General features: G+C 55.4%; 1 protein-coding gene and 1 long non-coding RNA gene across 9 annotated transcripts in view; one reads left to right on the plus strand and one right to left on the minus strand.

The window, feature by feature from the left end:
- BCAS3 (BCAS3 microtubule associated cell migration factor) overlaps positions 1 to 13,266 on the plus strand; it is a 376,521-nt gene extending 363,255 nt beyond the window's left edge. For 2 of the 8 annotated variants that reach the window (XM_049804069.1, XM_049804071.1), the window contains exon 25: positions 12,356 to 12,505. In XM_049804069.1, coding sequence (XP_049660026.1) covers positions 12,356 to 12,379 — 24 coding nt within the window. In that variant the 3' untranslated portion in view covers positions 12,380 to 12,505. Of the gene's footprint in view, positions 1 to 12,355 lie in introns of all 8 variants that reach the window. The other 6 variants (XM_049804065.1, XM_049804070.1, XM_049804064.1 and 3 more) reach the window with 6 other exon arrangements.
- On the minus strand, positions 8,604 to 25,969 carry LOC126040035 (uncharacterized). The gene is made up of 2 exons (XR_007506453.1): positions 25,806 to 25,969; positions 8,604 to 9,359 (listed from the first exon to the last, which is right to left on the minus strand). It is a non-coding gene; the product is annotated as an uncharacterized LOC126040035 (long non-coding RNA).
- Positions 25,970 to 26,257: the final 288 nt, after the last annotated feature.

Consider the following 26,257-nt stretch of genomic DNA (forward strand, 5'->3'; position numbering starts at 1 on the left):
ATTGCTCAATATTGTGTGCACAGTCGGCTGACAAAAAAAAGCTAAGAGTAAGAAAAATGACAAATCGATTGGAAGCATTTTGCAAACAGAGAAACCATCTCTGTGCTGCCCCAGCAGAAGTGGAAGGTGTTCAGGACCCCTGCAGAGGTTCATGCAAGTGGTTGAGACATCCAAAGGCGTATTCGTTCTGGGAAAATAGCGCTGTTGTGAAAGTTGTGTGTTCACAGAGAGTGAAAAAGATGTGGAGGCAAAACGTAAAGACAAAAAGATAATGGACCGGCTGCTTTTTTCCATGTTTCTGCTGGTGCCCTCTTAAATTACATCACCAGTAATTACATGCTTGGTAATGCACGAGCTAATTTAGACAAAGGGTAAAACTTCTCAAAAACGTAAATAGCTTTTTCCCCACTTCTGTTGTTTACATTCTGCGTTTCATTCCTGTCGCTTCAGACAAGGCGGCGGTGCTTTTGTTGCTAGCTGGCTTTTAGTCTTTGCTCCGTGTTCCTCAGACATTAGCAAGAGCCTCCGAGATTTCTCCAGGCAGCTTCTGCACAGTCTGTCCCGTGTCCTGGGGAGGAAGGAATTAGTTCTCCATGCAGACAGAAATCAGCAGTAACGGGATGAATTTTTTAAGCGAGCATTCACTGTTGTGAAGAGATACTGAATTTGGGAAGGCCTGATGCTGGCTGGTGGCGTGTCACCTCCTGACACGCCAGGAAGCCACCCACCCTGTAAAACGGCTGTTCCAGGACATAAACTGTTTACGGCCTTTTTCTAGGCGAGGCATTTTATCCCATTTTCCAAGAAGACCCCCGCGGCTAAAATACCATCTTTTTTTTATTTATTTATTTTTGGTATTTGTTTGTTATTTCCTTGGTCAGTGACTTTCTCAGTATCTGCCCAACACACGAACTCTGTGTTTACATCAAAAGCTGATGAGGTTGTGAAAGACAAAGGGTTCCTATCGTTTCTCCGGCTGTTTCCAAAGAAGTTTTTCTGGGAAGGCTGCAGGCAGGAAGGTGCCAGCAGGGTCAGCAGCCAGGACCTGCCCCGTTCCCACAGCTCCGGCTCGGTGGCCCGGCACGGGAGCGAGGAGCCGCGGGCAGCTGGGGCCGGCGAGCACACGCGGAACCCTGGTCGAGGTGAACGGGCTGGAAATGGTGGCTGTTCCCTAACCACAGACGGGTGGCACCGTGCCGGGGGACCCAGAAGCAGTGCCACGGAGCGTGCTGCGGAGGGATGCTCGGACGCGTCGCTGCGCTGGATTTCTCCGAAGGCAGAGCGCGGCATTCCCACGGACGGCATCTCCCATCTATTCCTACGTGCCCCGCTGAGCAGCTGTTCCCATTGGGCACTGGCTGAGGCCAGGTTGTCAGGGGGAAATGACGTTCGGAGGTGTTAATCGAAAGACAAATTAACCGAGCAGCCTTCCTCCTCTGCAGCCACAGAGGCAGCAGTGGGTTGATGAACTGTACAGGGACAGACCCCTAACCTGAAATCTGGGCGTGCTTTTTTGCCTTCACTCAGGGCTGCTTTTATCCGCACCCTTTAAAAAAAAAAAATCTTTAGATTATATCGTGCCAGGATTGTGTTGCCTCTTTGGTTTCTCTTTTGGAAACGCAGCTGGTCACCCATCAAAATGTGAGTGAAAAGTCTGCAAAAGAGCACGACGTGAAGAGCAGGTAGCTGTATTAACTTCACTGCCAGATGCCCAAGTGCAAGGCAGAATCTGCACAGCTTGAGATGATTTAAATTGCCTTTTATGTGGGATGTGGCCAGGGGAATGCCTTGGTTTGCCATTAGGTCTTTTATATTTCACACAAGAGTTATCCTCCACCACGCACTCGTCCACAGGCTGCAGCTCATTCACACGTTTGACAGTGCTTGTAAGAGTGTAACTAAAAAGGCAAAGTATATTAGAATCAATACTTGGAAGAGTTTTTAAAATAGGACTTTTAAAAAGTGAAAACATCCAGTTGGCTTTTTTCAGCTGCCTTCTGGTTTCACGAGAACAAATGCAAACTGCTGTGTTGAACAACTCCATTAACAAAGGGCCAAATTAAGCTTTGGATGTCATTTTTATCAAGGCTTTTTCATATTTATGTCTAACATCAGAATTTGGAGCTATATAAATAAGACAGAGTGTATTAAGAGCCTCAAGCAATCCTGCAAGAGAGCGAGCCCACGAGGTTGGCCTGTTGTTTTTCCAGGCTCTCTTAATACTCAATCTAGGTAGAGACGTGATTTTAAGAGTACTACTGCAAGCTTTGAGTGCTTCGTAAAATTAGGTCTGTGCTTAGAAAATTGGTCTGCTTGAAGCAGCGATGTCAACATAATCTTTAAAATAATTGACTAAATAGACCAAATAAGTTGCGTTTGGAAATAGGATTATTTGGATGGGTTTGGAGTTTCTCGGTGACGCTAAAACTAGCACCAGGGAAACGAAAGGAGGAGACCTCTGCTCCTTAGATCCCCACCTGAGTTTTTCCGACTCGAGAGCCTTGAACCGTTTAGATGAGCAGACAAAGCTGAGTCCGCGGTGACATCATTTCGTGAGCTTCAACGAAACTCTTCTGATTTGGACCAGCTGAGCATCTGCTCCCCCCAAACTTTTAACTTCTCTTTTGAATCAAACCCAAATTCCAGTCCGGTCTAGCTTCCTCCTCAGCATCAATCTGCACCGGGGAGACAGCCCAGAGCCTCTCAGTAGCTTTCCTCACTGGCCCGAAAGGCCACTTTGTGTCAGAAGTGCTAGAAGTTGTGCCAGAATTACTTTGCTTTGTAATACTATACGTCTAAAATGAACTCGGCAATACATTTGTGTCAGAAGCACATAATGCACATATGCGAGATGCACGCGGAGGCACACTCTGAGCACAGAAGTTGTCCTCCTCCAGGGCTGCCTCGTCTTCCTAACTGAGGGTTGTTAAGGAGGCCCAATAACCGAGGTAGCATCACAAGAGGGGAAAAAAAATAGGTCTTAGACATGAAAGAAACTGCTGAAGTTTGGAAGGTCAGGCGCGTCCGAAATCCCCCGCTGAGCCTACCGGCGAGGGACTGCCCGGACCCCGAGTTAATCACCGCGTTTGTGCGTTTGACCTTCAGGCAGCTTTGCCTGACGCAGATTTTTTTGCTGGGACCGTTTGGCCGAGCCCAGGAAAGGAGAAGGGACCCCCAGCGCTCCCCCAGTGCTCCCAGTTGTCACGCTGCCGTGCGGTGGCTTTGCTACAGCTGCCTTTGAGACAGGACCCCCCTGCCCCGAGATCTCGAGTGGCTCCGGCTCCGGTGGGAATGGGGATGCTTAGATCCATGCGGTGGGTCCAGATCCTCTCTGGGTAGAAGCGTGGTGGTTTCAGCAATAGGAGCGTCTACCTCCGAAACTTCTGAGCGAGATCCAAGGAGTCCGGAGGGTGTAGCAGGAGAGAGCTGGTAGGTGTCATGAACGTGCAGATTAGGCTGAATTTGTATTTTCCTTTGTGGAGTCGGAGGCTGACAGAGGGGTCACTGTTGAGCAATCAGAGGCACTCCCATCACCCTGGGAATGAGAGACCAAACCCAGGAATTTTAATACAGTGTTTTCTCTGCAAATGCTTTTGGTGTGATATACACAGATGTGCTGCTTGCGTAACTGAAGATGCAAGATAACTCTGCCTAAATACGATACAAAACTTGTATACGCACTGGCTTGCACAGGAAAGCTTATATTATATATAAGGTACATTATAAGAATTTATAGGAGCAACATGCTGAAACTTAGAAGATGGGGTAGGAGAGAATTCCTTTAAACCCAGACAACCATGTCTGCATATTCATTTTAGAAACTCTTCTGGAAATCTTGCACAAGGAGTCATAGGCTTCCATGATGTGGATGGACTACAGAAATTGTTTTCTATAAGCATTTGACTGTTGTAGCTTTTGAAATTTCACATACTGACTAAAATCGGCAACTCATCCTTCCGAAGTGCCATTTATGTAGGAAAACATCCTAAGCCTCTTTACAAAAATATACAGCTCTAGGAAACTTGAGATTATTTTTTGAAAGTACTGGAGTCATTGTGAAAGTGCCTATCGTGAAGAATATTCTCCCTCTAAATGCTAGTCCTTTATCTAGTGCACTTTTAACCTTCCATAAAATGCTCGGAGTCAAGTCTGGCAAGATGCCAAAGTCTTGGGTCTCCTACTCCATGGACTTGAGTCATATGGAGCTTTTGGGGGTTCTCTTTTTAAAGGAAAAAACAAGCTGCTTGCTTTTTTTTTTTTTTTTTTTTTGGTAGACAAAATTCTTTAGAAGTTCATGCATGAAAATGTTTTGTCCGTATCTCGGCGATCTCTTCGTGCCTGAAGTAAACCCAGGCATTTACGTAAGTTCAGATGTCCTCCCCATTTCATAAGTGTTAGTCGTTTGGCATCTTTGCATTTAAATCAGGCACTAGAAATGAAATTTGCGGTCTCGGAGGGGCTCTGATGTTCAGAAGGCTCAGTCTTCATTCCCCTGGTTATCTCCTGCCTCCTGTACCTCCTCATCTCCTTGCTAGATCCAGCCACCTTTTTTCCAACATGCCAGGTTTCATCTCCAAGTGCATGGCATTAACGAACTCTGTGTGGATTCAGCGTTAGAGTTATTGTAAGGTAGTTTGACAGTAACTAATATTTTACATAGGCCACTGAATTCAGATTTCAGAGAAGCTGTTCGGGCAGCGTTTGCTTTGCAAATTTAACGTAGATGCTTTTGTGGTGTCTCAAAGTCTTTCAGATTGCAGCAGGATGAAATGGTTTTGATGGGGGAATTGATCTTCAGTGTTCCGATGCCGTAGTGTTACATTTCTTCTTTTGAATGGAGTTTAAAATCTCTTTTCTCAAACTGCTGGTTTAAAAAAAGGGAAAAGAAACATTCCTTAGGAGCAGGTCCATCACAGCCACCCAAAGCATCGCCGAAAACCAGTCCCCGCAGCTGCCTGCGCTGGCTGCCGGAGCGCGGGGGGAACTGGGGAACTGGCACGGGTTAATGGCTTCTGCAGGAGCAGGGCGAGGGGCAGAGAGCGGGTTTAATTGACTTTTAAACATTATCATAATCGTATGAACTTGTAAACATTACAGTGATGTATAAAGCTGGAACAGACTTTCTGTCTGCGCTCCCTTTGGAAAGGAGCAATGGACAAACACATTTACCCAGAAATTTCTTTTCGGCCATCTTAAATTAAAAGGAGCTTGGAAAATTAAGACCTTTCAGAAGTACTCGGTGCTTTCCTTTCACTACCACTCAATATGAAGGACTTTTCCTTCTCCGAATACCCAAAAGCGCAGGTTTCCCCCGGGGGTGCGGTGCCCCCTCTGCCCTCGCCGCCGGCGGGTCCCTGCGCGGGGCCGCGGCAGCCAGCGGGGCTGGAGCCAGCTCCGCGGGTCCTCGCCTCAGAGCGGCCGCCGAGGGTGGTGGAGATGGTTTATAATTAGAGCTTCCTCGTTAGCATAATTGCATTTTGTCAAAAAAAAAAAAAAAAAGGGAATACCCAAGAAAAACCTACAACTGCAGTAGCGGTAATGCAATTTCTAAGCCTTTGTGTTAGGGGCGGTATTTCTGCATCCCGGTTCAGTTTAGGACTTCGCATCAGCTTTCGAACCCTTTTCTGCCTTGGGCTGCGCCGTCCGTGTCCCAGGCATCGGCACCGGCTCCCGTGGGGACCGGTTACGATATTTGTAGTAAATGTTCCTGCAGAAATAGAGCCCAAAGCATCCAGCTGAGTTTGGGATGTTGTCTAAATACCGAAAAACGGAGAGCTTACGTGTAAAAGTGCGTGTCGGCGTACAGGGGAGCGGAAACAGCGCGTCGGGGGCCGGCGTGAGCTCCTCCGGGGGAGCACGTCCCGCTCCCTTTGGCAGCAATCAGTAAAATAAAAATGTTTAACTAATCCATTCACTGGGGACCGTTGTGTAAATTACAAACAGTTTAAGAGATCCTCAAGACTTCCATTGTGTTAATACAAATTGCCTTTTAGTGTTCGCTTTATATAGGATCCTTTTGAATGAGAATCCAGATGGCAGAAGCTACATAATTATTATTCATTACAGTTAATAAGTAACACTCAGAAGCCCCAGTCAGCTCCGCAAGTCCCCCGTGATAGGCATTGTGCAAATGTCAGGGCAAAAAAAAATAGTCCTTGCCGCAGACTATTTTAGGATTTCGGTTAAAGACAAGAAGGTACGAAGGGCCCTTACGTTCGCCTGCCCAGGGGCACAGACCGGGCTGTCATTTTGAGAGCCCTGTCTGCAGGGAGTCTTCTCACTTCTCCTCCGAACAAAGGAAATTATCTTTGATTTTAAAATGAAGCTCTAATTTGGGCCTTTTAGCTGTTCATTCAAAAACCGCTGGTGGCCGGGGAGAGGTGGTTTTAGTAAGCAGCACCTTGTTTCTCTTCCCCACCGCTGGAAGATGCCCGTCTTGCATCCTAATTTCGGGGAGGGGACCGAGTACGTTCCTGCGCTCGCAGCCCCCTTGGCACACGGCAGAGCCCCAAAAATGCCCCGAAACAATTGCCGTGAATGACAGAAATGCAATCGAGGAGATTCGAGCCCCGCTGGCCATTACCCCGCTTCCTGCATTCCTACTTGTTAATTGTCTAATTCCTAACGAGTCTTCAGGCGTCTGATGGACTTTCTGATGCGTGCTCACTCCGACGCGTCCTTGCCTCCCCTCCCCGGCCTCATCCCTCAGCAGAGACCTTGTTCCTTTAAAAATGCCATCCTTAAAAATCAGAAATACTCAGCCCGGCAAAAGGAAAAGGGAACTTGACATTAGTTGAGCTTGAAAGGCTTGGTGCTGTGAAAAGTGACTGACGTGTGAAAAGAGGCTACAATTAGTTCTTTCCCCGAGCACTCTCCCATTCAGTCCAGGGTCACTCCTTCAGCGAGCTGCGGCTTTGAGGGTAATGCGTTGTGACAGTTTGAGATGATGAAGAATAATTCTTGTATTCAGAGTTGCTGCCGCTTCCCCGCTGCCCTGACACATCAGGCTGCTGTCATTGTATCATTTATCCCGGCTGCGGCTCCGCCGGGCTGTGCAGGAGCCTGGGCAGCCCTCGGTAGGTAAGAGGAAAGGGTCAGCTCTTCCAGCAAATGATTTTGGAGGATATTTTGAAACTGTGCTTAACAGGGGAAAGCAAACCGAGAGAAAGGAAAAACCATTAGAAGAAATAATGCACTGGAGATGAGTTTTTTGAGTAGACATAAAGGAGATACCACGGCTTCAAGTGGACCACTACAGAGAGAGCACAAATAAGAAAGGCAGCATAATTTATGAGTGTTCCGGGCAAAAGAGGGCTATATAGATTTTCTTCAGGCATTGGATTAATGTGCCCTATAAAATGGTTTCACATTTAAGCTTGGCAGGGCTTTGTACCTTTCTAGATTGGATGGGGTCCTTTGACAGTTCCTGGAGCTTTCTGGAATTGAGGGTGCAGCCACCTCGCTGGCCAGGGGCTGGCACCGCTCCCCGGACCCCAGGACCACGGGCTGTCCCCAGAGCAGCTCTTCCTCCTCTTCCTCCTCCTCCTCCTCCTCCTCCTCCTCTCACCTCGGCAGCCAGCTCAGGGAGAGCGAAGCGGCTTGGCCGGCAGAACAAGGGACAGGACCGTCGGGCCGCAGCGTGGCCGTCGGGAATACCAGCAGAAAGAAACGTTTTGCGGGAGGTTGTTTTCAATTTCTCAGGCAACAGCGTACGCGCCGCAGGAAGGCTGCACTGGTGCCAGTCTGCGGGCAGCCCCGCTGGAAGTAATGCCAAAGCGGGGAGCCGCCGGCATTCGCTTTGCAACACCTTTAACACCCACCCCGTTATTGTCCAAGCAGCGTCGGTGTTTCCGCAGCCCCCGAGAGTGCCGGATGCTGCAGGGCCATGGGAAGGGGGTGGCTGCCCCCCCGGGTGGGCTGGGGACCCACCGTCCCACCTTCACCTTCCTCCCCGCACCAGCAGTCGCAAGGATTTTTACTGCTGCTGCCTTCACCGTGGCGGAAAGCACGTGTGCCCTGAAAATCCCTGTTATTCAGGGACCCTGGGTGATGCCAGCGGTGCCCATTACTGTTACCATCAAAAGCGCAGGCAGGGCTGTTCCCAGCTCCCCTGAAGTGACTTTCTCCTCATGGCTTCAGCAGATGTTCCTGCTCCTTCGTCTTTTTTCCCTGTCTCTTTTTTTTTTTTTTTTTTTTTTTTTTTTTTTCGGTTTTTAGGGCAGGCAGGACTTTGCGAGTCGTTTCCTCCGGGGACGTGGGCAGGTTTTAGTATTTACGTTTCCAGTATTAGCATTTATTTGTATTTGTGTTTGTTTTTCACGGGCTTTTGAAAGCCTCAGGGAGCCATTTATGGGGCCAAAATAATGCAAGTGCTGGTCTTCTCACAGTATTTCATTTCCTTGATTGTGGAAATGCTACGAGAAGAGCAGGTCTCATGTTATTTTGACCCCATAAATAGCTCCCAGAGGCCCCTTTCTTCCTTCTCCCACCCACTCCCCCCCAAATCAAATATTTAGGTTTCTGCAAAGCCTGACTTCTCAACCCTGGTTATCTTGCTTCAGCAGAAGCAAATTGCAGTTATTACAAAATAGCCAGAGAGTCTATAAGGCCGAATGGGTTTTATATGATGCACAATTTGTTGGCTACTGTACAAGTTCATTAAAGTGTATCATAAGAGGTTGTTTTACTGGTACATTTAAGGAAGTTAATACATCTCGACAGTATATGCATGGGGGAATGCAGATACAATAACCCTCAGACATGCTGGGGCCAAGTCCATTCCTGGCGTAACTCCACCGAAGTAAACGAAATCACTTGCCGGGCAGCCGTGTCCTGCTCTGCCGGCGCGGTGCTGAGCCTTCACCCTCGGTGGCTGCCGCTGCTCCAGACTCTCCTGCCGCTCGCCCTTGCCTTTCCGTGGGGGGATCCTGGTTTTTGCTTCCATTTTGTGTTTTTCAGCAAGCGTCTTCCCAGCACAGAGGACATCGGTGGTCTCACCGGTTACGTGACACGTCTTAATGAAGTCTGGGCAGTATTTTTTCTCCTTTCAGCCGTGCCGCAGGGCTCAGCTGCTCGGTCCTGGGGCAGTGGGAGGGCAGCGCTGCCTGCGCTGCCTCTCTGGAGGGACCTGCCTCTCCTGGCACCCAACAGCCTCACCGCACCGCGGTGGCTCCTTCTGCGCTTGTGGGGTCTATTCAGGTATCAGGTCTATCAGAAACAGCCAACCAGTTTTTCACGCCGTAACAGGACGGGCATCCCAACGCTGTGGAGCCGTTCCCGGTCTTGTCTGAGCTTCCCGTGGGAATGGCATCGATGTTATTGGGCACGTGCCTCTGCCACGTCCTGGTGTGCTGGAAGGTCTGGGAGGAAAGATAATAGTTTGCGCTCGACTTTTTTTTCTTTTTTTTAATTGTACTTTTTATTAATGAAACAGCTGGGGAAAAAATGGACCGATTTGGGGAAACGTAGGAGAATGTGCTGACTGTGGTCCTAGGGGTCATCTGTGCGGCGCAGGTAGTCCCCGGTGACCGTGTAATGGCTAATTGCAGATCTCACGTGATCCAGCCGTGCACGAGAGCCGGGCCCGGGCGAGGGCAAGAGCCCAATTTCCTGAGCGCAGCGGTGCTTTCTGCTGCAGCGGTCAGGAGTTTTACAACGCTTTCTTAGGTATCAAAATACATTGCTCGTCTGCCTCGCCGTGTAATTAGTTCCAGAGCGAGCGGGTTTGCAACGCGGGGCTGTTTGAGAGCACCCGGATTCCTTTGCCCAGGGGAATGTGCGCGTTTGCCATCTGCGGCACTTGGGATGGCAGCTCGGATGCGGGAGCTCTGCCGGTGTTTAGCCTGACCCCCTTCGAACCCCAAGCGGGCTCTGCGCAGGCTGGAGGGCTGGAAAACGTCCCCTCCGGTTCCTCTTGAGCCTCTGCATCTCCTCACCCTGGTTTTTTGTCCCTTCCCTTAGCTAGCCGATGGGGTTGACGTGCCAGGGCGCAGCAGGGAGGGAGCAGCGGCAGTGCCAGGATGGGACCCCAGCCTCCCCAGCCAGGCCCTGTGCCCACCGCTCTGCCTCCCCGAATTTTTGTCCAGGCTTTTTTTCCCTGGCTGGCATCAGTCCCTGCAGTGCCACCCCCTGGCAGTCCCCCGCAGAGGTGACAAAGCGCTGCCGGCTGCAGAAATCCCGCAGCCCCCAGAAAGCCACCCTGCGAGCCCAAATTCCCCCAAATCCCATCCCAGGAGGGCGTGCGGTCCCGTACAAGTGACCGAAGGACGGGCGGGACGCGGCGTGGCCAAGGACGGGCAGGAGCCGGCAAGCCAGCGCTCGGCCCCAAGGGGCAAAAACGGCCACGGTCCGCAGGGAAGCAAACGCTCCCTCGCTCTTTCCCTCTCTCCCCTTCTTTTGCTACGGTTATTGAAAACACAACATTTGCCTGAAAATCGATTCTAGCTTAAAAAGAGCGAGCGAAGTAGCCCCAGCCTGCCCAGCGCGGGCGACGGCTGCCCAGCGCCCGAGAGCTCTGACGTGGGACGTTTAACCGAAGCCAGCTGTGTGCAGAGGGAGATAAAAGCCCCAAATCAGACAGGATAAGCACAGTATTAGTGTGGGATACGCCACTCATTTCTGATTTAAATTACTGGTTTTACTTCCTGAACTCATGGGAGAGTAAGGATGTGAGGAAAATGAAGAGGTTTAGACATGGACATTCCTTCACTAAATACTGGCAAGAAATCATGATTAATACAGCTGAGGTCATTACCATCGCCGCTTATAGGGTGACCGGTTTCCTGGTGATTTGTTTTTCGTGCATCCTGGGCAGATTATCTCCGTCGCAAGTCACCTCCACGACCAAGGATTAAATCCCCAAGCCCTCCCTTGCTAGGCGTGCGCTCGCCTGGCCGTTACCTCTGCAGCGCCCAGGTAGCAAACGGGAGCTGTGCAGTGTCCAAGGATGCTGGGGCGGGATGCTTTTTGTTTTGGCAAAGCACCGGCTTTCTGCTTTTGCCGTGCACTTTGTGTAGAGATATGTCCTTATCACGGCGTCCTGTTGCAGCAAAAGGACTGTCGTGGTTTTTACGAAAGGTTAAATATCCCGGCGTGAGACAGAGGTGTGCAAACGGCGGAGGTGCGGTAATATTTAGCAGAGAGCAAAGCGGGCACCGCTCCTCCAGCTCCTGCATCTGCGGCTTCCTTCCACCCCCATCCAAGCAAAAACTGCCGCTCCAGGGACAAGGAAAGCTGCCTGTCTCCTCCAGGGGTTTGCCCCCTGCGCCTTACGTGCACGACACCGCAGCGTGCCGCAAACGAGAGGGTTTTTACTCTTTCCCTTCCGGCAGCAGAGGAATTTGCCTGAAGGTCCCATCCCCATCCCGTCCCCTCCTGCACAGGCTGCGCAGAAGCAGCCGAGTCGCGCTCGGGGCCGCGCGTTGCGACTCGCCAGAATATTTCTTGCAGCCTGTCACCGCGTGTCTGGGAGAGGATTCCTGTCGTGTACGTGGAGCTCTGCCTAATCTCACCGCTGCATGCCGCCGCTGAGTGCTGGCCGGGGTGATGCTGCCCAGCGGCACTGCTGCACGCTGCCACTGAGTCAACTGTTGGGTTCAAGTGGCTCACGGAGAGAGGCCACGGTTAGAAACGATGCTCTGCACACACAAAAAATCCTCGTGTGTTGAGATTAGGGAGCCATAAAGGCTTCGGGAGGTCAGCGAGGGGAGATGTCGGGATGTGTGTGACCGGGAGAGGGAGAGCCACAGTCGGGCCTGCTTTCTCTTTTGCTTTGAGGCGCAGCTCAGACGCGTAGGAAAGGGGATATTTTCTCTTTGGCTTGAAAAAGCAGAGTTATTTATGTCCCTTTGTGCAGGATAAAGGGTTGCGGAAAGTCCCTGGTGTTCCCAAGGTGGAGAATCGCGGTGGTTATGCACCGCTGGTACACACCACCGGTAACCAGTGCTGCTGCCGCTCCCCGTTCCCCGCAATCTCAGCAGCTTTGCTGCAGAGGAAAGATGTTTCATCATCTGCCACCGTACCCTTCCCACCCTGCTCGGTTCAGCCGTGAGCATCCCCACTAGCGAGTCCTGACATGTCACGAGTAGTGGCCTCGTCCCCAGGGAAGGGGCTGCTCTGCTGTGCAGCGCGTAACGTCTCCGTCCAGCTCCGCTTCGGCTCAGCTGAGCTGTGAGCCCGCAGAGAAGTAGAACCAGGAGCTGGGATGCCTCTGGAGTGATTCCCCAGAAAAGATGGATGACGAGCAAATGTTAGAGCAGTGATACAATAAACAGATTTGTCAATAAAGCGGCCGTCTGATGGCACTCCGGGTTTATCTGAAACGCTAACCAGGACCTGCTCTCTCTTCCCATTGCAGAGCTTCAGCGAGAGGGAAGCATAGAGACGCTCAGTAACAGCTCTGGTTCCACCAGCGGCAGTATCCCACGCAACTTTGATGGCTACAGATCGCCTCTCCCGACTAACGAAAACCAGCCCCTCAGCCTTTTCCCAACGGGATTCCCTTAAATTAGCCGAACATCCAAGGAGAGATCCAGACAGGGTAACGAGCCACCTCTCCGCCTAAACAATCCCGATGTGTCTGTCACCTGCCAGTTTGCCGCTGCGCTGGATGGTTCTCGTTACCCTGATCAATATTGATGACTCGTAAACCTTCCTGAAGTATGCTCACAAAATCTTGACTTCGTGTTCCTGTGCAATATGAAGAGACTCCGTCTTCAATCCTGATAGCTCTGCGGCTTCTTTTTTCGCTGTGTTCAGGAAGAGGTTGGTTGAGGAGAAATATTTCTAAGCCATTTTTGGTCAAGCACATGGTTTCACAACCGTTCTCTGCTTTTTCATGTTGAGAGATGAAGGGAACCTCCGTAACTCAGAGGAGCTCTTGCCATTCGCAAAAGTGCCGAGCATTAATGAATGAACTGGAGAGAGTGGGAACTGGAAGACTTTCTGTGGACAGGGTTGATAACGTTATTCCTTCCTCGTTGCGTCTCCTTGCTACCCTCCTTCCCCACTGATACTCATCAATGCCAGGAGTATTACAAATGGAAATGTTTCTTTTTGTTCTTTGGAAGAATTCTCTCTATCGCTCCGGTTTTCTTCTAGTCATGTATTTTAGAAACGTACTTAATCGACTAACTGCAGTCACAAATTTCTCATATTTGGTTATAAAAGTTGTTCGTTGGAACTCAGATATCTGTCCAGAAATGCATGTGTCATTGAATAAATCTAAGTTAAACAAGAAACTGCTTAAATGGCAATGTTCGTGGAGTGTTACTGGGCTGGCTACGGGCTTCGTGTATCTTCCTGGACCAGACTATGTGCATATTTACGAACTTGAGGGCTTTAATTAAAGCCATCAGTGGATGTTTTGCAGCCAGTCTAGCTTCTTTTTGCCTCCCTGCTTTCTCGTCCCTGTGTGCAAGGGCAGGATTTTTAAAAATGGGAGACTTAGGCAGCGTGCCTTGCACCCGCTTAGTGCCTCTGAAGAGCAACACCCGTCTCTGTTCGGGTGTCTGACCCCAGCTCCAGCTCCTTGCACTGGTTGGGGCCCCCCCTTGTTCATCCCACTGATTTCGGTGGGACGAGGACCAGGCAGCAGAGACGCCCACCTACATCTGTTGTGTTGTAGGATTTTGCAGAACCCGTATAGCGGCCTGAGCCTATATACCCTACTGAACGTGCACAGGCAAAACTAGCGCCGCATAACTCTGCTGATAAAATAGTCATGGGCTCACACATAGTAACCACATGAATTCCTATATCTCGGCCAGCTTGTGTCAAGAAGCAGAGAGTGAGATGGGGCTGTCAGCTTACGAAATTTCCTTCCCACTACTTGTTTTTAATAGAAGCCGTTTGAGTCATGGCAATGAGAGGAAACTATCTAAACCCACAAATCTTTTCGCACTCTTACAGCTTAAACCAGCCACACTGAGCGATGCAGAACTGACCACCCCCTTCCTTCTCTGTCCCCAAACGCCAAATACCAAATTCAGTCTTGGGCTTGATTTTTTTTGTTTTTAGCTGTAACGCCACGGCTCAGATCTCAGAAGCTTTTGGGTTTTTTTTCTTTCTCTCTCTTCAGGCTTGGAAACCACTAATAAAAACTGAGCGTCTGCAGCAATAATTTCAGTTTCTTGCTTGGTTTTCAGTCAGTCCTTTCTCAAGCAAAAAAAAAAACTTCCTTGGGATGAAATCAGAGGAGAGTTTGCCTGTAAGTAAGTACTCACAGCTCTGGCCCGCTGGCTATATCTGCCGTAATGCTATGTTTCTTTTATGTCTGTAAAATAATGGCTTGAAGTAAGGGGCTGAGGGTAGGGCTGGCGCTGCGGACAAATGGGACCGCAGGGTCAAGTCAGTCCACACCAGTCAGGATTTTTAACACAGTTCAAGCCAAGGTCAGCTCCAAAAGTTCAAACAAAATCCAGATTAACACATACAGAAGGGATTGTGTTGTCACCGTGATGCTTGTTTCCTTTCAGGCTTTCCAAGGAGCGGCCGTAAGGGACAAAGTTCTTGCAAAGGAAGGCGACCGCTCTCCTGCCTCGGACAGCTTGGTTGCTGGTTCTTACTGAACACACAAAGTAGGATAGCGCATAACGCAGAGTGGTGTCATTGGAAATGTATTTGTTGTTGGCAGGCATTAAATCACTTTTTATAAGTGCTGCAATACGGCCATGTGGAAATTCCCAGTCTGCAAGAAGCTCCTTTGAATCAGGATGTTTTGTTTAAAGGGGGGGGAAAAAAAAAAACCTACAAACTGGGGCTGTACCAAAATATTTTCAGTCTGGTTCATTGAAAAGAATGTCCTAAATTCCCCGCTGTTGATAGCCCCGTAGCCAAACTGTTAAGAAAGCCTAGAGCTTAAAAAAAAAAAAAAAAAAAGGCACTGCTATGAGGTGGCTAATTTAACTTTAATTTGATACTTTCACAGATGACCCAGCAGAATAACCAGCAAGTTCCAGCTCTTCAGTGAGCCGGTGAAAACCAAGTGTGTTGCAACAATAACTCTGTAGGGTCTGGTTCAACAATAACTCTGTAGGGTCTGGTTCGACGCGTCCCCACGGTGCGTGCCTCCCACCGATGGCCCCTGCCTTTAGCGTACGCGTAAAAGCCCCCCATTTCAACTGGGTGCCACGGGCTTTGCTGCAACACCACCTTCCCTCCACCTTAACCTCAGCAGCGATACTCTTTTCGGGCACCAGGTGAGAATATTCCTGCTCCTTGGTGGTGTCTAGAAGCTGCTCCTAAGGGAGGTTAGTCCCTGACTTTAACGCAACCAAATTTTCAATCTAGGGACCTGATCCGAACGCCACTTAAAGCAAAAATAGCCAGAGGCTCGTGGTCTTCGCGGGATTTCGGACGAGCGTCTCCCGTTGTTGTGGAAATAATCCAGGTGAGTTTCTGAAACGATGGATTTTGAAACGCAGAGGCTAGCAGGCGGTCGCAGGCAGCCCAGCAAGAATGTTGTGCCATGATATAAACCACCGGCTTGAAAAGAGCCCAAAAGACATGCCCGACTCGCAGGTTTTTAAACGGTTTCCAGTAGTAGTAAGCAGCGGCCTCCTGCTGAGTTCAAAAGGCAAAACGTCTCATTTAAAGCGGGGCGGACTGTATATCACTCTGTGCATAAAGTGGAGCTCTTCTATTAAAAGTTGAGTTCAGATTTCATGAATTAACATGAAATACTGCTTTCTTATCCTACCCTGGTCTCTGTAATAAACACACGCGTGTAGCGTGCTTAAATCATGGGAAGGGAATGTTTTGCTGTTTGAGAAGAAGGGGAAAGTCAAAGGTTCTCCAAATGCGACAGCTTGGGAGTTCAAATGAAATCAAATCTCAGAGCCAGGCCAGGGCCTGGGCATAACCAGCGAGGCTGGCGTTTCCCGGCGCTTCGCAGAGCACGCGGGGCTCGGGCTTCGTTTGCTTTGCCGGCGAAGCTCGGCGCTGACGAGCCCCGATGGAGCGCGGGGCTCTGCCCGAGCAAAGCCGGGAAACGCCATCCTGGCACCCGTCCCTGCGAGGGGACGGCTTCTGGTTGTCCTGCCCCGAGCGGCGTTAGCCAGCCCGAGGACGAAGTTTGCTGGCGACGAGGCTGCGAGAAGGCAAGTCGGCGAGGGGAACCGACCGAGGGCGAAATACCGCCAAAGATCTCTGTCCTCCTTCCTCAAGAGAGAGCCCGGAGCAGGGTTTTGCTGCAAAGCGGAGCTGTGAAATCCCTGAACGTTGCTCCCCCTCCTCTCTGCCCCCTCCGAGCATGGGGGTAAACCCACGGTGCTTTCACCGGGGCTTCCTAAGTCACTTTTTGGAGGATCCAAACGGCGTCTGCGCCGCGTCTCTACATCTATTTTCTCACATCTTTGCTCTGGCTTGTTGCTGTGCAGGGTAGGAAAGTTTGCGCCATTTCCTGTTGTCTTTCTCTTATGCTCCTGAGATATTGTAAAAATGTTCGGTATCCTCCAGTAGGTTGTAATCACTTCACCCTAATGTTTCACAGCTGCTAAGTGTAACTTTAAACCCAACCATTTGAGTGCTTACAATTAGCGAGTCAATGGAGCCGAGATCGGCTCTTTGTGATTGCAAAAAGAGAAAATGAAACTTTTTTTTTTCCCCCCCGAGTTTTAATTGGATAAAACGGGAACAAAAGTTGTAGAGATGAGGGGGGGTTTAATGCAATAAATGATTAGTGGCTTATGTGCTAGGAAAAAAATAATTGAATCCACTGCTTGGCCTGTTTCACAGATGGAAAAGGCACCGGGACAAGCATGTGTCTGCGGCGGCAGCAGCGCCTCTGTCCTAGGAACTGCACGAACCCCCTCGCGGAGCTCCCTGCTCTCCGTTTGTAGGAGCGGAGCTGGTGGGAACAGAATTAGCCGGAGCCGAGAGGCTTCGGCCGTGTCCCTCACCTGTCCCTGCCCGGGAGCTGCGGCACAGCCGGGCACCGCTTCCAGTCCCGCCGTCACCACCCCACTCTCGCCCTGGTATAAAACCATTTGGCCGCCCCGGTGTCGGCTGGGTCTTCGCCCTTGGTTTTTGTCTCCTTCGGCTGGGAGATGGAGGTGCTGCATTCCTGCAGCCCTGCCAAGTGCTGGGAGCAGGGGACGTCTGCGCTGCTCGGCCAGAAAAAGCCACAAACTGGGCAAAAAGGGACACGGCTGGCGAGGCCGGCTGCGGGGGGGGGGGGCAAATGAAGCATCTGAGGACGAAGGTTGGGCTGACACCCCCAGAGAAGGGCGAGTGCACGTGCGGGGGGGTCTCTGCCGGAGGCCCCGTGTTACGCAAAGCTGTTTGTGAGCGTGTTCTAAGCCGTTCATAAGACAGCACTGGGGCCATTTAACCTCATGCTGTTCCTTAACGTTAATTGAATACAAGGGTTGTATTGAAGAGTCCTCCCGGCCCGACGGGGTAAAACCTCCTTTGGCCGATGTTCCTGGGTTTGTTCCTGCTCGGCGCTCCCGCCTCCCGCACGTGCTGGGAGCAGCTTTCAATTATACCAGAAAATGCCTTTACCCTGGTGAAACCAAAGGGCAAGTCGTAGCGGGGACACAAGCCACCAGCTCCGGAGCTGGAGCACGGACGCGGCAGGGTCGCTGCCTCCCCGGTCCCGCGCGGTGCCGGGGTCGGGGCTGGAGCCGGTGTTTCCCGCTGCAGGACGCGGCCTGGGGGACGTCCCGCACGTTGCCCCAGCCTTGGGGACACACGGCCATTCCTGGGCATTGATGCTGTCCCATCAGTTGCCACCCTGTCCCTCACTGGGCTCGGATATAATTTGAAGCCGCGCATCCGTCGGTGAGTTCCAAGCTGAATTTTTGCCTTTCTTGGGAATTTCTACTGCGGGAAATTACACTAAAACACTGACGGCCCCGTGCAGGTTGCAGGCAGGTCACGGGCATGGGTGCCATCCGAGCGGGCCAAGGTAGGCTGCCTGCCTGTGCCGTGGACCAGGACCGTTCCTCCGGCGGCGGAACCATTCCTCCCTGCCCTGCCCCACGGCAGCCAGCGTCCCGTGCCTGCACCGGTGGCAAAGGTCCCGTGAACCGAGTCCTGCAGGGCTCCCGGCTATTGCTGGGAACTACTGATGCTCAGCAGTTCCCAGCGTGCACTCAGCGCCTTGCAGGATCCGGCGCTCTCGAAAGCGGCAGCTCCATCCCCGCACAGGTTCATCTCCCAGCAGCTCTGGGGCGACCGCAGGAGGGTGACCACCGGCCTCCCTGGGTGGTCACCACAGCGGGCAGGGTCGGGGGCTTGCAGCCTTCCCTGTCCCCTCTGCCTCCTTCCCTCCGTCCCGTCGGGTTTCCTCGTGTTCCCAGGGAGGAGCACGGCGCAGCAGGGATGCCGCTCCCTGGCAGCCCTCCCTCCGCGGGAAGCGCTCCTGCCACCTGACCGTAAATACTAATTAATAGCAAAGCCCTGGTCTAGATCAAGGAGGAGGCTCTGAATTTTCTTGGGAACTTTGCTGTCTGAAAGGTATCTTAAATATTCTCTAGCACTCAGCCTATCAGTAGGTCAATTATACGGTGAGCAGTCATACGAAGTTAATTTCTAATTTAATACAATGTTAAAAGGTTGTCAGGTTAAAATCTAATCTATAAACAAGACATGAAACGTCTCTTTAAAACGAGTGTCATGAACCAGTCCTGGCTCAAGCCACAGACTGCTGCTTCTTTTATAGGATGTAATTACTTCCCAGTGAGTATTTACAATATTATTATAGGACGGTAATAAAAGGCCGGTGCCGGCCGTGCCCGCGCAGCGGCCCGGTGCCAGCTGGGCACTAATCCTGCTCCCACCCCGGCCCCTCTCCCTCCGGCCCCTTCTCTGGGACGGTGAGAAGTGCCGGCTCCTGGGGCTCTGCTCCCGCTCCGCGCCGTGGGAAGCAGGATGGGGGAAGGACCCATCGTGTTTCCACTTAAATACACCTCAGGGTCGGGGGGACGGGGACCCACTGACGCGTTTTGGAGGGAGCACAAGCGTCTCTGCGTCCCCCAGCGAAGAGGGCTTCGCCGGCCCGGCACCGCGGCGTTTCACCGGCCCCCTGCGACGTGCCGTTCCCGACAGTCCCTGGTGGAAACGATGGGCGAACGCCTTCGTTTTTGAACAACCTGGGGAAAGGACTTTGGCAAGGCTTTGCTGGGGGCTGAAGGTTACAAGCCACGTTTAGACCAGCGGCTTCGTTCAAGCAGAAAACCAGAAGCGGCACCTGCAGCCCGGAGCGAAGAGCCGGCGCCGTGCCCTGCCTCCCCACCCCACCTCGCACCCTCTCCCCCGAATCCCTCCGTGGGAGGGACGGGCACGGGGGACCAGGCACGTCCCACTGCCTCTTCTCCCACGCGAAGGGTGTCTGCGTTGCAGCCACCTCTGGAGGTACGTTGAATTTTGCGCCTTTTGCTGTCGAAAGGGGAAAGTCCAGCCGTCACGTGGGAGTGATGCCGTTGTCCCAGCCGGGCGGCTGGCCGGACCACGAGATTCCCGCTCCTGGTAGTTCACAGCGACGGCGGGAGCTGGGCAGGATCAGGGCTGCCCTTGCCAGGCTCACCCAAAAAACCACCAGGCGTCACCCGGCCGTAGGTCACGCGATCGGCTTTGAAATCACGTGGGTTTCTTTTCCAGGAGGAATCTCACCGGCTCCAAAGGTTTGGATGAGATGCGGTTATGTCTGAGCTCTCCTCTACGCCCACGAAGCCCTGCAAGGTGGGGTCTTTCTAAAGAAGACCAAGATTTGGATGGGAGCAGGTGACCCCCACAGCGAGGGTTTGCAGGGGAACGTGGGGTAATGTAATAGCGGTGCTAAAACGGAGGGACGCGGCGAGGTGCTGGTCTGACCCGGCCCGTGAAGCTGCAAAGGGACGCGTGGGCTTTTTGCTGCGGCCCCTCCACCGGCCAAGACTCCTTCCCTTCCCTGGCTTTTCTGGTAAATTCTGCTGCTCTTTGTAATTGAGAAAAGCTGCTGCCGAACATCTGCGCAGGCACTGTCCGCTCCGAGCCGGCTGCCAGGGTTGTTAGCGCTTGCGCTGCCGGCGCTTTGATGTCCGCTTGATTCACGGGCTTGGCCGGGGCCGCCCCGCAGATGCTGCCTCTGGGTGGTGCGGGACGGCCCCCGCCACATCTGGACAAACAGCAGCCCCCGGCAGCCCCCACGCCAAACGCCCCGCGCCTCCTCGCCGGGGCTCGGGAGGTGACCTCTCCCGCCGCCGTCGGCAGAGGAAGGTACCCGGAGGCATCCGGAGAGGTCGGCTCAGGTGCTTCCATCCCGCCGGCACGCCAAGGGCAGAGGGACGGCGGCGGCCACGCGCCGGCCGAGCCCCGCGTCGGCGGCACGAGGGAAAAGCGGCCGAGAGGAGGGAGCAGAAGAGCCCCGGGCTCGGGGCCGGCGGCACCAGGCAGGCAGAGCCGCCGGGCTGGGGCTTTGCTCTGCAAGGCACGGTGCGGCCCGGGGAGCGCAATCTGTGGCCTTAATCCCGCCGTGTCCTGCGCGCTCTCAAATCCCCTTCACTTCAATGAGCGCTTGGAGTGTCAGGCCTGCGCCGGGCGAGACGGCGCGCGGGGACGGCGGGGAGGATTTGCTCAAGAGGCACTGTTTTGAAGGTGAGATTTGAAGGATGGAAGACAGATGGCAACCGGAGAGGACAAACGGATCAAGTGAAGGGTTGGTTTTCGGCGTGGAGGGGCAAACACAGGAGGGAATTACTGCCGGCTACAAAATGGGGGCTATTAATACCTGCAAGCGGCTCGAGCTCTGCGCTTAGCCCGGCGAGCCGGGAGCCTCGCGGGGCACCCACGGCGGGGGCAGACCCCGGCCCCTTTGCGGAGCGGGAGCGTGGGTTTTTCTGCCGAGATGAATCGATCCCAGCGTAGCGCTGAGCGTACCCAGACAAAGCCGGGAGAGGAGTTATTAGCCGGCCGGCGGCCCTGCCATTGTCCCCACTATCTTTTCTTCCCTTTCAGCCTCCCTTCCCGTGGCCCAGGTCTCAAAGACCGTGTGTCAAGAGATTAGTGACCTGCACGAAGGGCAATTGCTTGCTTTGTGCCGGCAGCCCGGCGTCAGGGCTGGTATTTACTTGTTATTTGGTGCTGCCTCCGTTGAGGTATCCGTGGAAAACACGCCTGGAGAGCAATCTGCCGGCGCTGCCGAGAGCACACGGGCGAGGAGGTGGGAGAGGAGGCGCTTCAGGGCGGGAGGTTTTGGGGTGCTCGCTGCGTGCCCGTACCGAGACACCCCCCCCAAATCCCCCGGGGTGGTCGGTGCAAGAGCCCAGCGCCTACAGAGAAGCGAGGAAAAAGCTGGGCAGCGAGAAAATGAAACGCAGCGCAGAGGTGCCCAGGCACCTCCCCAGGCGTGGTGCTGGAGCTAGGGCCGTGATGGGGCATCGGCCCACGGCGGGTTTGAGTTTGCAGACTCTTTTGAAAAGTTAAAAGATGGGAAGGGTCTGTCCGGTCCGCAGAGCCCTGGTCCACCTTTCGGTGCCTCTGGCAGAAAGCGGCTCAGAGGAGCGCTGGGGTTTTTGAGGGAACGTGAATAAAAACGATGAGAGTCGGCCCTTCTGTGCAGCGCCGGGTGTACGTCAAATTTGTACACGATGAAACACCCACGAACCGGACAGGTGCGGTAAGAAAGTGTTGTTCCTGCCCCTGACCAGCTCGTGATTTATCCTGGCTCTTTTTATTTCCTCAGCAGTGAAATGCACTCTCCTATAAAGGCGAGACGGTGATTTTTCTGCAATCCTCAAAGTCAAACCTAGACCAAAACCACAACTCACGTGACGCGGGGACCAGCGGCGTCAGATCCTGCTTTCGATGCGATTTCAAACGTGGGCCCGGATCCCGCCTGAAGCACCCAGGCCGAGATTGCGAACCCCAGCAGCTCTTTCGCTCCCCCCCTACCTTCGATGCCGCAACTTCTGCCAAACTCCTGGCCCCAAACAGAGAGAAAGGGGGTTCGGGAGGTGCAGCCCCCCCCTTGCTGAGGGGCTGGGTGAGCTGGGTGACCCCCCCCTGGGGCTGGGGGCTGGGGAGGGGATCGAGGGGGCCCGGGGAAGAGCCCACACCGACCGCCGGGGTCCCGGCGTGGGGTGCCCCGACGGCCCCGTTTCCCCGTGGAAGCCGAGTCGCGGTCACGCGTGGCGGTGTTGCGGGGGGGGGGGGCTGGGGGCTGCTCGCCCCCGGCCCCATCCCATGACGGCGATGAGGCGGCGGTAATGCCATTAACCCGGGGATTAGGCGCCCGCGCCGGGATGTGACACACTTTCTCAAATGGAAGTTTTTTAAACAGAGGGATTTGCGTGATCTTTATCCCCCCCCCCCCCCCCCCCCTCAACGCTTCTCCACCGCCCTCCTGCTCCATCCCCGTCCCCGCCCGCCCCCCCCCCCCGGTGCCAGCTCGGGTGTCAGACCGCGGGTCCCCCCCGCTCGGCTCCGTCCCTGTCGGGGTCCCGTCGATTTTTAAGGCCAAGGGCTCGGGGCTTGCGAGGAGCCGGGCCCCGACGTGGGGGACCTAAGTTGGGGGGGGGACACGCAAGAACCGGACGGGACCGAGAGGGTGAGTGTCATTCCGCCCCCACGCAGGGAGGGCGCTCCGCAATTAAAAAGAAAAAAAAAAAAAAAAATTTTTTTTTTTTTTTTTTTTTTAATATATATATACACGTATCTGCAGCGCGGGGTGCGCAGGGGCCGCCCGGCCGGGCCGGGGTCACTCGCCTCCCACCCTGACAAACAGGCTGGGAAATGTGTTTATAAATCGTTCAAACTCTGGATAAACTTCAGCGGCGTTTGTGTCTGCGTCTCCCCGCCTGTTGTTATTTTCCAGAAATCTGGATTACTGGAAATATTTTCTTTAAAACCGGAGAGAAATCTAAACAGTCGGAGGGCAGGGGGAGCTCGGGGAAGAAGGGGGGGGGGGGGGGGGGGGCGGCGCTGGCTCCTCGGGTTTCCCCCCGACGGGGCGCGCAGGTCCCGCGGCCGCGCAGCGGGAGGAGGGAGGACGGCGGCACCGGGGCTGGGGTCGGGGTCGAGCATCGCTGTCGATTCAAGTGCATCAGGCGGCTCCCGCTGCCCGACATATCCCGGGCAGCTCCTGTCGCGACGCTCGGCCCCTTCCCGGCCTCCCCCCGACGGGCACCGGAGCCCCGAGGAGGGGGTAAGGGCGCGGGGGGGGGGGGGGGAAGAGGCGTTTTCCCGGGATCTCCCGGGGGTAAAGGGATTCCCACCCTGCCGAGGGGTGTGAGGGGAGATGCGGCACCCCGGGTGGGCGAGAGCAACCACGGGCGGCTTCGTTCCACGTGGGTTTCTTTTCCCCTCCGGGTGAAACGGGGCCGAGGAAGCCGTCGGGGCTGCGGGGCCGCCCCTCGCCCCCTCCCCGCTTGCCCCACGGCCCAGCTGGGCCGATGCGGGGCCGGGGGGGGAACGGCCGACCCAGGGGGCCACCGAATCCCTCGGGAGCCCAGCACCCATGGGTCCTGTGGAGCAGAAGGGCTCCTGCCGGGAGAGAGCTCCCCGCCCGACTCCCGGAGGAGTCCCCTCGACGGGGGGGGGGGGGCCCGACGGTTCGCCCTCGGCACAAGGAAAATCCCTTTCTCCCGGAGCCGGTGCGCCCCGCGTAGCCCCGTCGGGGCGGGGGGGAGTGGGGGGGAAGCGCTCCCCGGGGTGCGGGGCCGCCGCAGGCCGGTGGAGCCGGGAGGAGGGGAAGGCGGAGGCCCGGCTGGTTGTGAGAATTGTTATTTTTCATCAATCAGCCGCAATTTGTGTAAGTGCCCCGGACAGGACACCAGCCGTCCTGCTGGCTGGGGTCACGGAGACAACCCAGCGATGGAGAAGAGCAAATTGCATTTGCTCACCAGCTCACAGATCCAAATTACGGCCCTCGCATGGCGCGGGGAAGGGAGCGAAAGGTCCATGTGACATGAGGGAAATATGAAGGACTTTGACAGGTCTTAAACGGCCTGGCGCCAAGGCCTAAGTCTACCGGCTAAAAATAGAAAAGGGATGATGAGTGGAGATGGGCAGAGATGAAAGGGGAAGAGAGAGCGGGGCCGCGGAGCGGGTGGGGCGCGGGGGGCGACCGGGACCGGACGGGACGGATCCCCGGGACGGATCCCCGGGACGGATCCCCGGGATGGATCCTCGGGACGGCCCGGCCGACGCCGTCCCAGCCCGGGGAGCGCTGGCCAGGACGGCTCCCGGGAGCCGGGCACGGTGGCCCCGAGGACTTGCAGCGTCCCGGGGCAGGCGGGGAAACCCTCCCTGGGAAAATCACGGTGAGGGGACACCTCTCGTCCCCGCTTCCCCGGGCAGGGCTGGCCTCGGGGCGGGAGGAAAAAAAAAAAAAAACAAACAAACAAAAAAAAAAAAAACCCCTCTCCGGGTCCGCTGGCTCATCTCTCCGTGCCCAGTGCCCGGTCCCAGACGGGGAGGACGGGGCGACGCCGGGTTTCGCCCGGCGCAGGCTCCTGGTCGGCTCCGCGCCCGTCGGACCGGGGGTCGCGGCCGGACCTGCCCCGGGCAGTGGGTGCCCGGCTCCCCGTTAGCCCCCCACCCCCGTTAGCCCCATCGGCGAGCGCTGCTACAGAGGGTCGGGGACACGAAGCTGCTCTGGATCGGTTTTATTCTGCAGGCGACGGCGTTTGCGACGTTACAGCGGGGGGGGGGGGGGGGGGGAAGGGGGGGGCACGGCCGGGGGTCCCGGGCCCTGGACCGGAGGAGAAACGAGCTTTTCTCGCCGGGGACGCGGCTGCCTCCGGGCCCCGACGGGCCGGTCCCCGCGTCTCCCCGCGGAGCGGCGGGCGAGGCGGCTGCGGGAGAACCGCCCCCGGCGTGGGGCGATGCCGGCCCGGGGCGATGAAAGGCTCCGGTTTTGCTTTGTGAGGGGGAATTTTATTTAAAAAAAAAAAAAAAAAAAAAAAAAAAAAAAAAGCAAGTCCCATTTTTTTGCCAAAGCTACCGTCAGCAGTTTTCCGCAGCGGCGACGACGAAGCAAAGTCCAAATCGGGTCTAAATTTCAGTCCTTTCTCCCCGTTCAATGGTCAGCGGGACACCCCCCCACCCCCCCCCTCCTCCTCCTCCTCCTCCTCCTCCTCCTCCTCCCTCCCGGCCCCGCCGCCCGGGACAGTCCCGGGGGTGGGGTGGGGTGGGGGGGACACACACGGTCTGCGTCCGCCCCGTCGGGCCGGGCAGCGCAGGCAGAGGTGAACCTGCCGCGGGACACGGGCAGGTTTTGGGGGGGGGGGCAGGAGAGGGGGTCGTTGTCTTTCTCTTCCCCCCCCCCCCCCCCCGACCTGGCCGCAGAGCAGGCGGCGCGGGCAGGAGCCTTGGAAGGATGGCAGGGCGCTTTTTGAAGATTTGGGGGTAAATATGAAGTGACAAGAGACGGGTCTTTATTGTGAGGGCTCAGCCGCCTGGCGCCAGGGCCCTCTTCAGCCACCGCGGCCCTCACTTAATCAGCGCAGATCTCCAAACCGACCTCTCCGCGGGGACACCCACCGCGCCCCCCCCCCCCCCAACACTCCCCCCCCCCCCCAGGCCCCGGCGCGGCGGGACCGGCCCTAATCCCTCTGCAAACAGCCCCGGCGTGTGTGTGTGTGTGTCCCCTCCCCGGGTAAACAGCCCCTCCGGCCGGCCACAGCCGCGACGGGCCCCGACGGCGGGGGCCGTGAGCGCGGACCCCCACCGTCGTGCCCCCCCACCACCCACCCACCCACCCACCCACCCGCGGTCGGGGGCAGCTGCCGGCAGGGCGGAGGAGGGCTTGGGGTTGGGGGCTTGGGGTTGGGGTTGGGGGGGGGGGGGGATGAAAGAGAGGGCGACGGCAGGGAGCGACTCACCCGCGCTGGAAATCGCCACTCGGGGCCTTCGCCGCCGGCCGCAACCCCGCAAAACTCTCCGGAGGGCCGCGCTGCCGGCGACCGCCCCGTCGGGGTTCCGCGGCGGGACGCGGAGCGGCGGGCGGGGCGCGCCCCACCTCGATCCGCTCCGCCAGGATCTGTCGTAAGACGGCAGCCGCCGACCTCCCCCCCCCCCCCCCCTTTTCTCCGGCTTCTCCCCCCCCCCCTCCTCCTCCTCCTCCTCCGCACAAACCGGCGGGGGAACCCTTTACCCACCCCCCTCCGTCCCCCCGTCCCGTCCCGTCCCGTCCCGTCCCGTCCCCCCGGGGCTCCGGGCCGGGCGGAGCCGGGCACCGCTCCCCGCTCCGCCGCGGCGGCTCCGCGGCTTCTCCCCGCACCGGCGGCGGCCGCTCCCCGGCCGCGGCGCAGGCAGGGCTGACCCGGTATGCGGA

Source organism: Accipiter gentilis, chromosome 6 (assembly GCF_929443795.1).
Source record: "Accipiter gentilis chromosome 6, bAccGen1.1, whole genome shotgun sequence".
Classification (NCBI taxonomy): Eukaryota; Metazoa; Chordata; class Aves; order Accipitriformes; family Accipitridae; genus Astur; species Astur gentilis.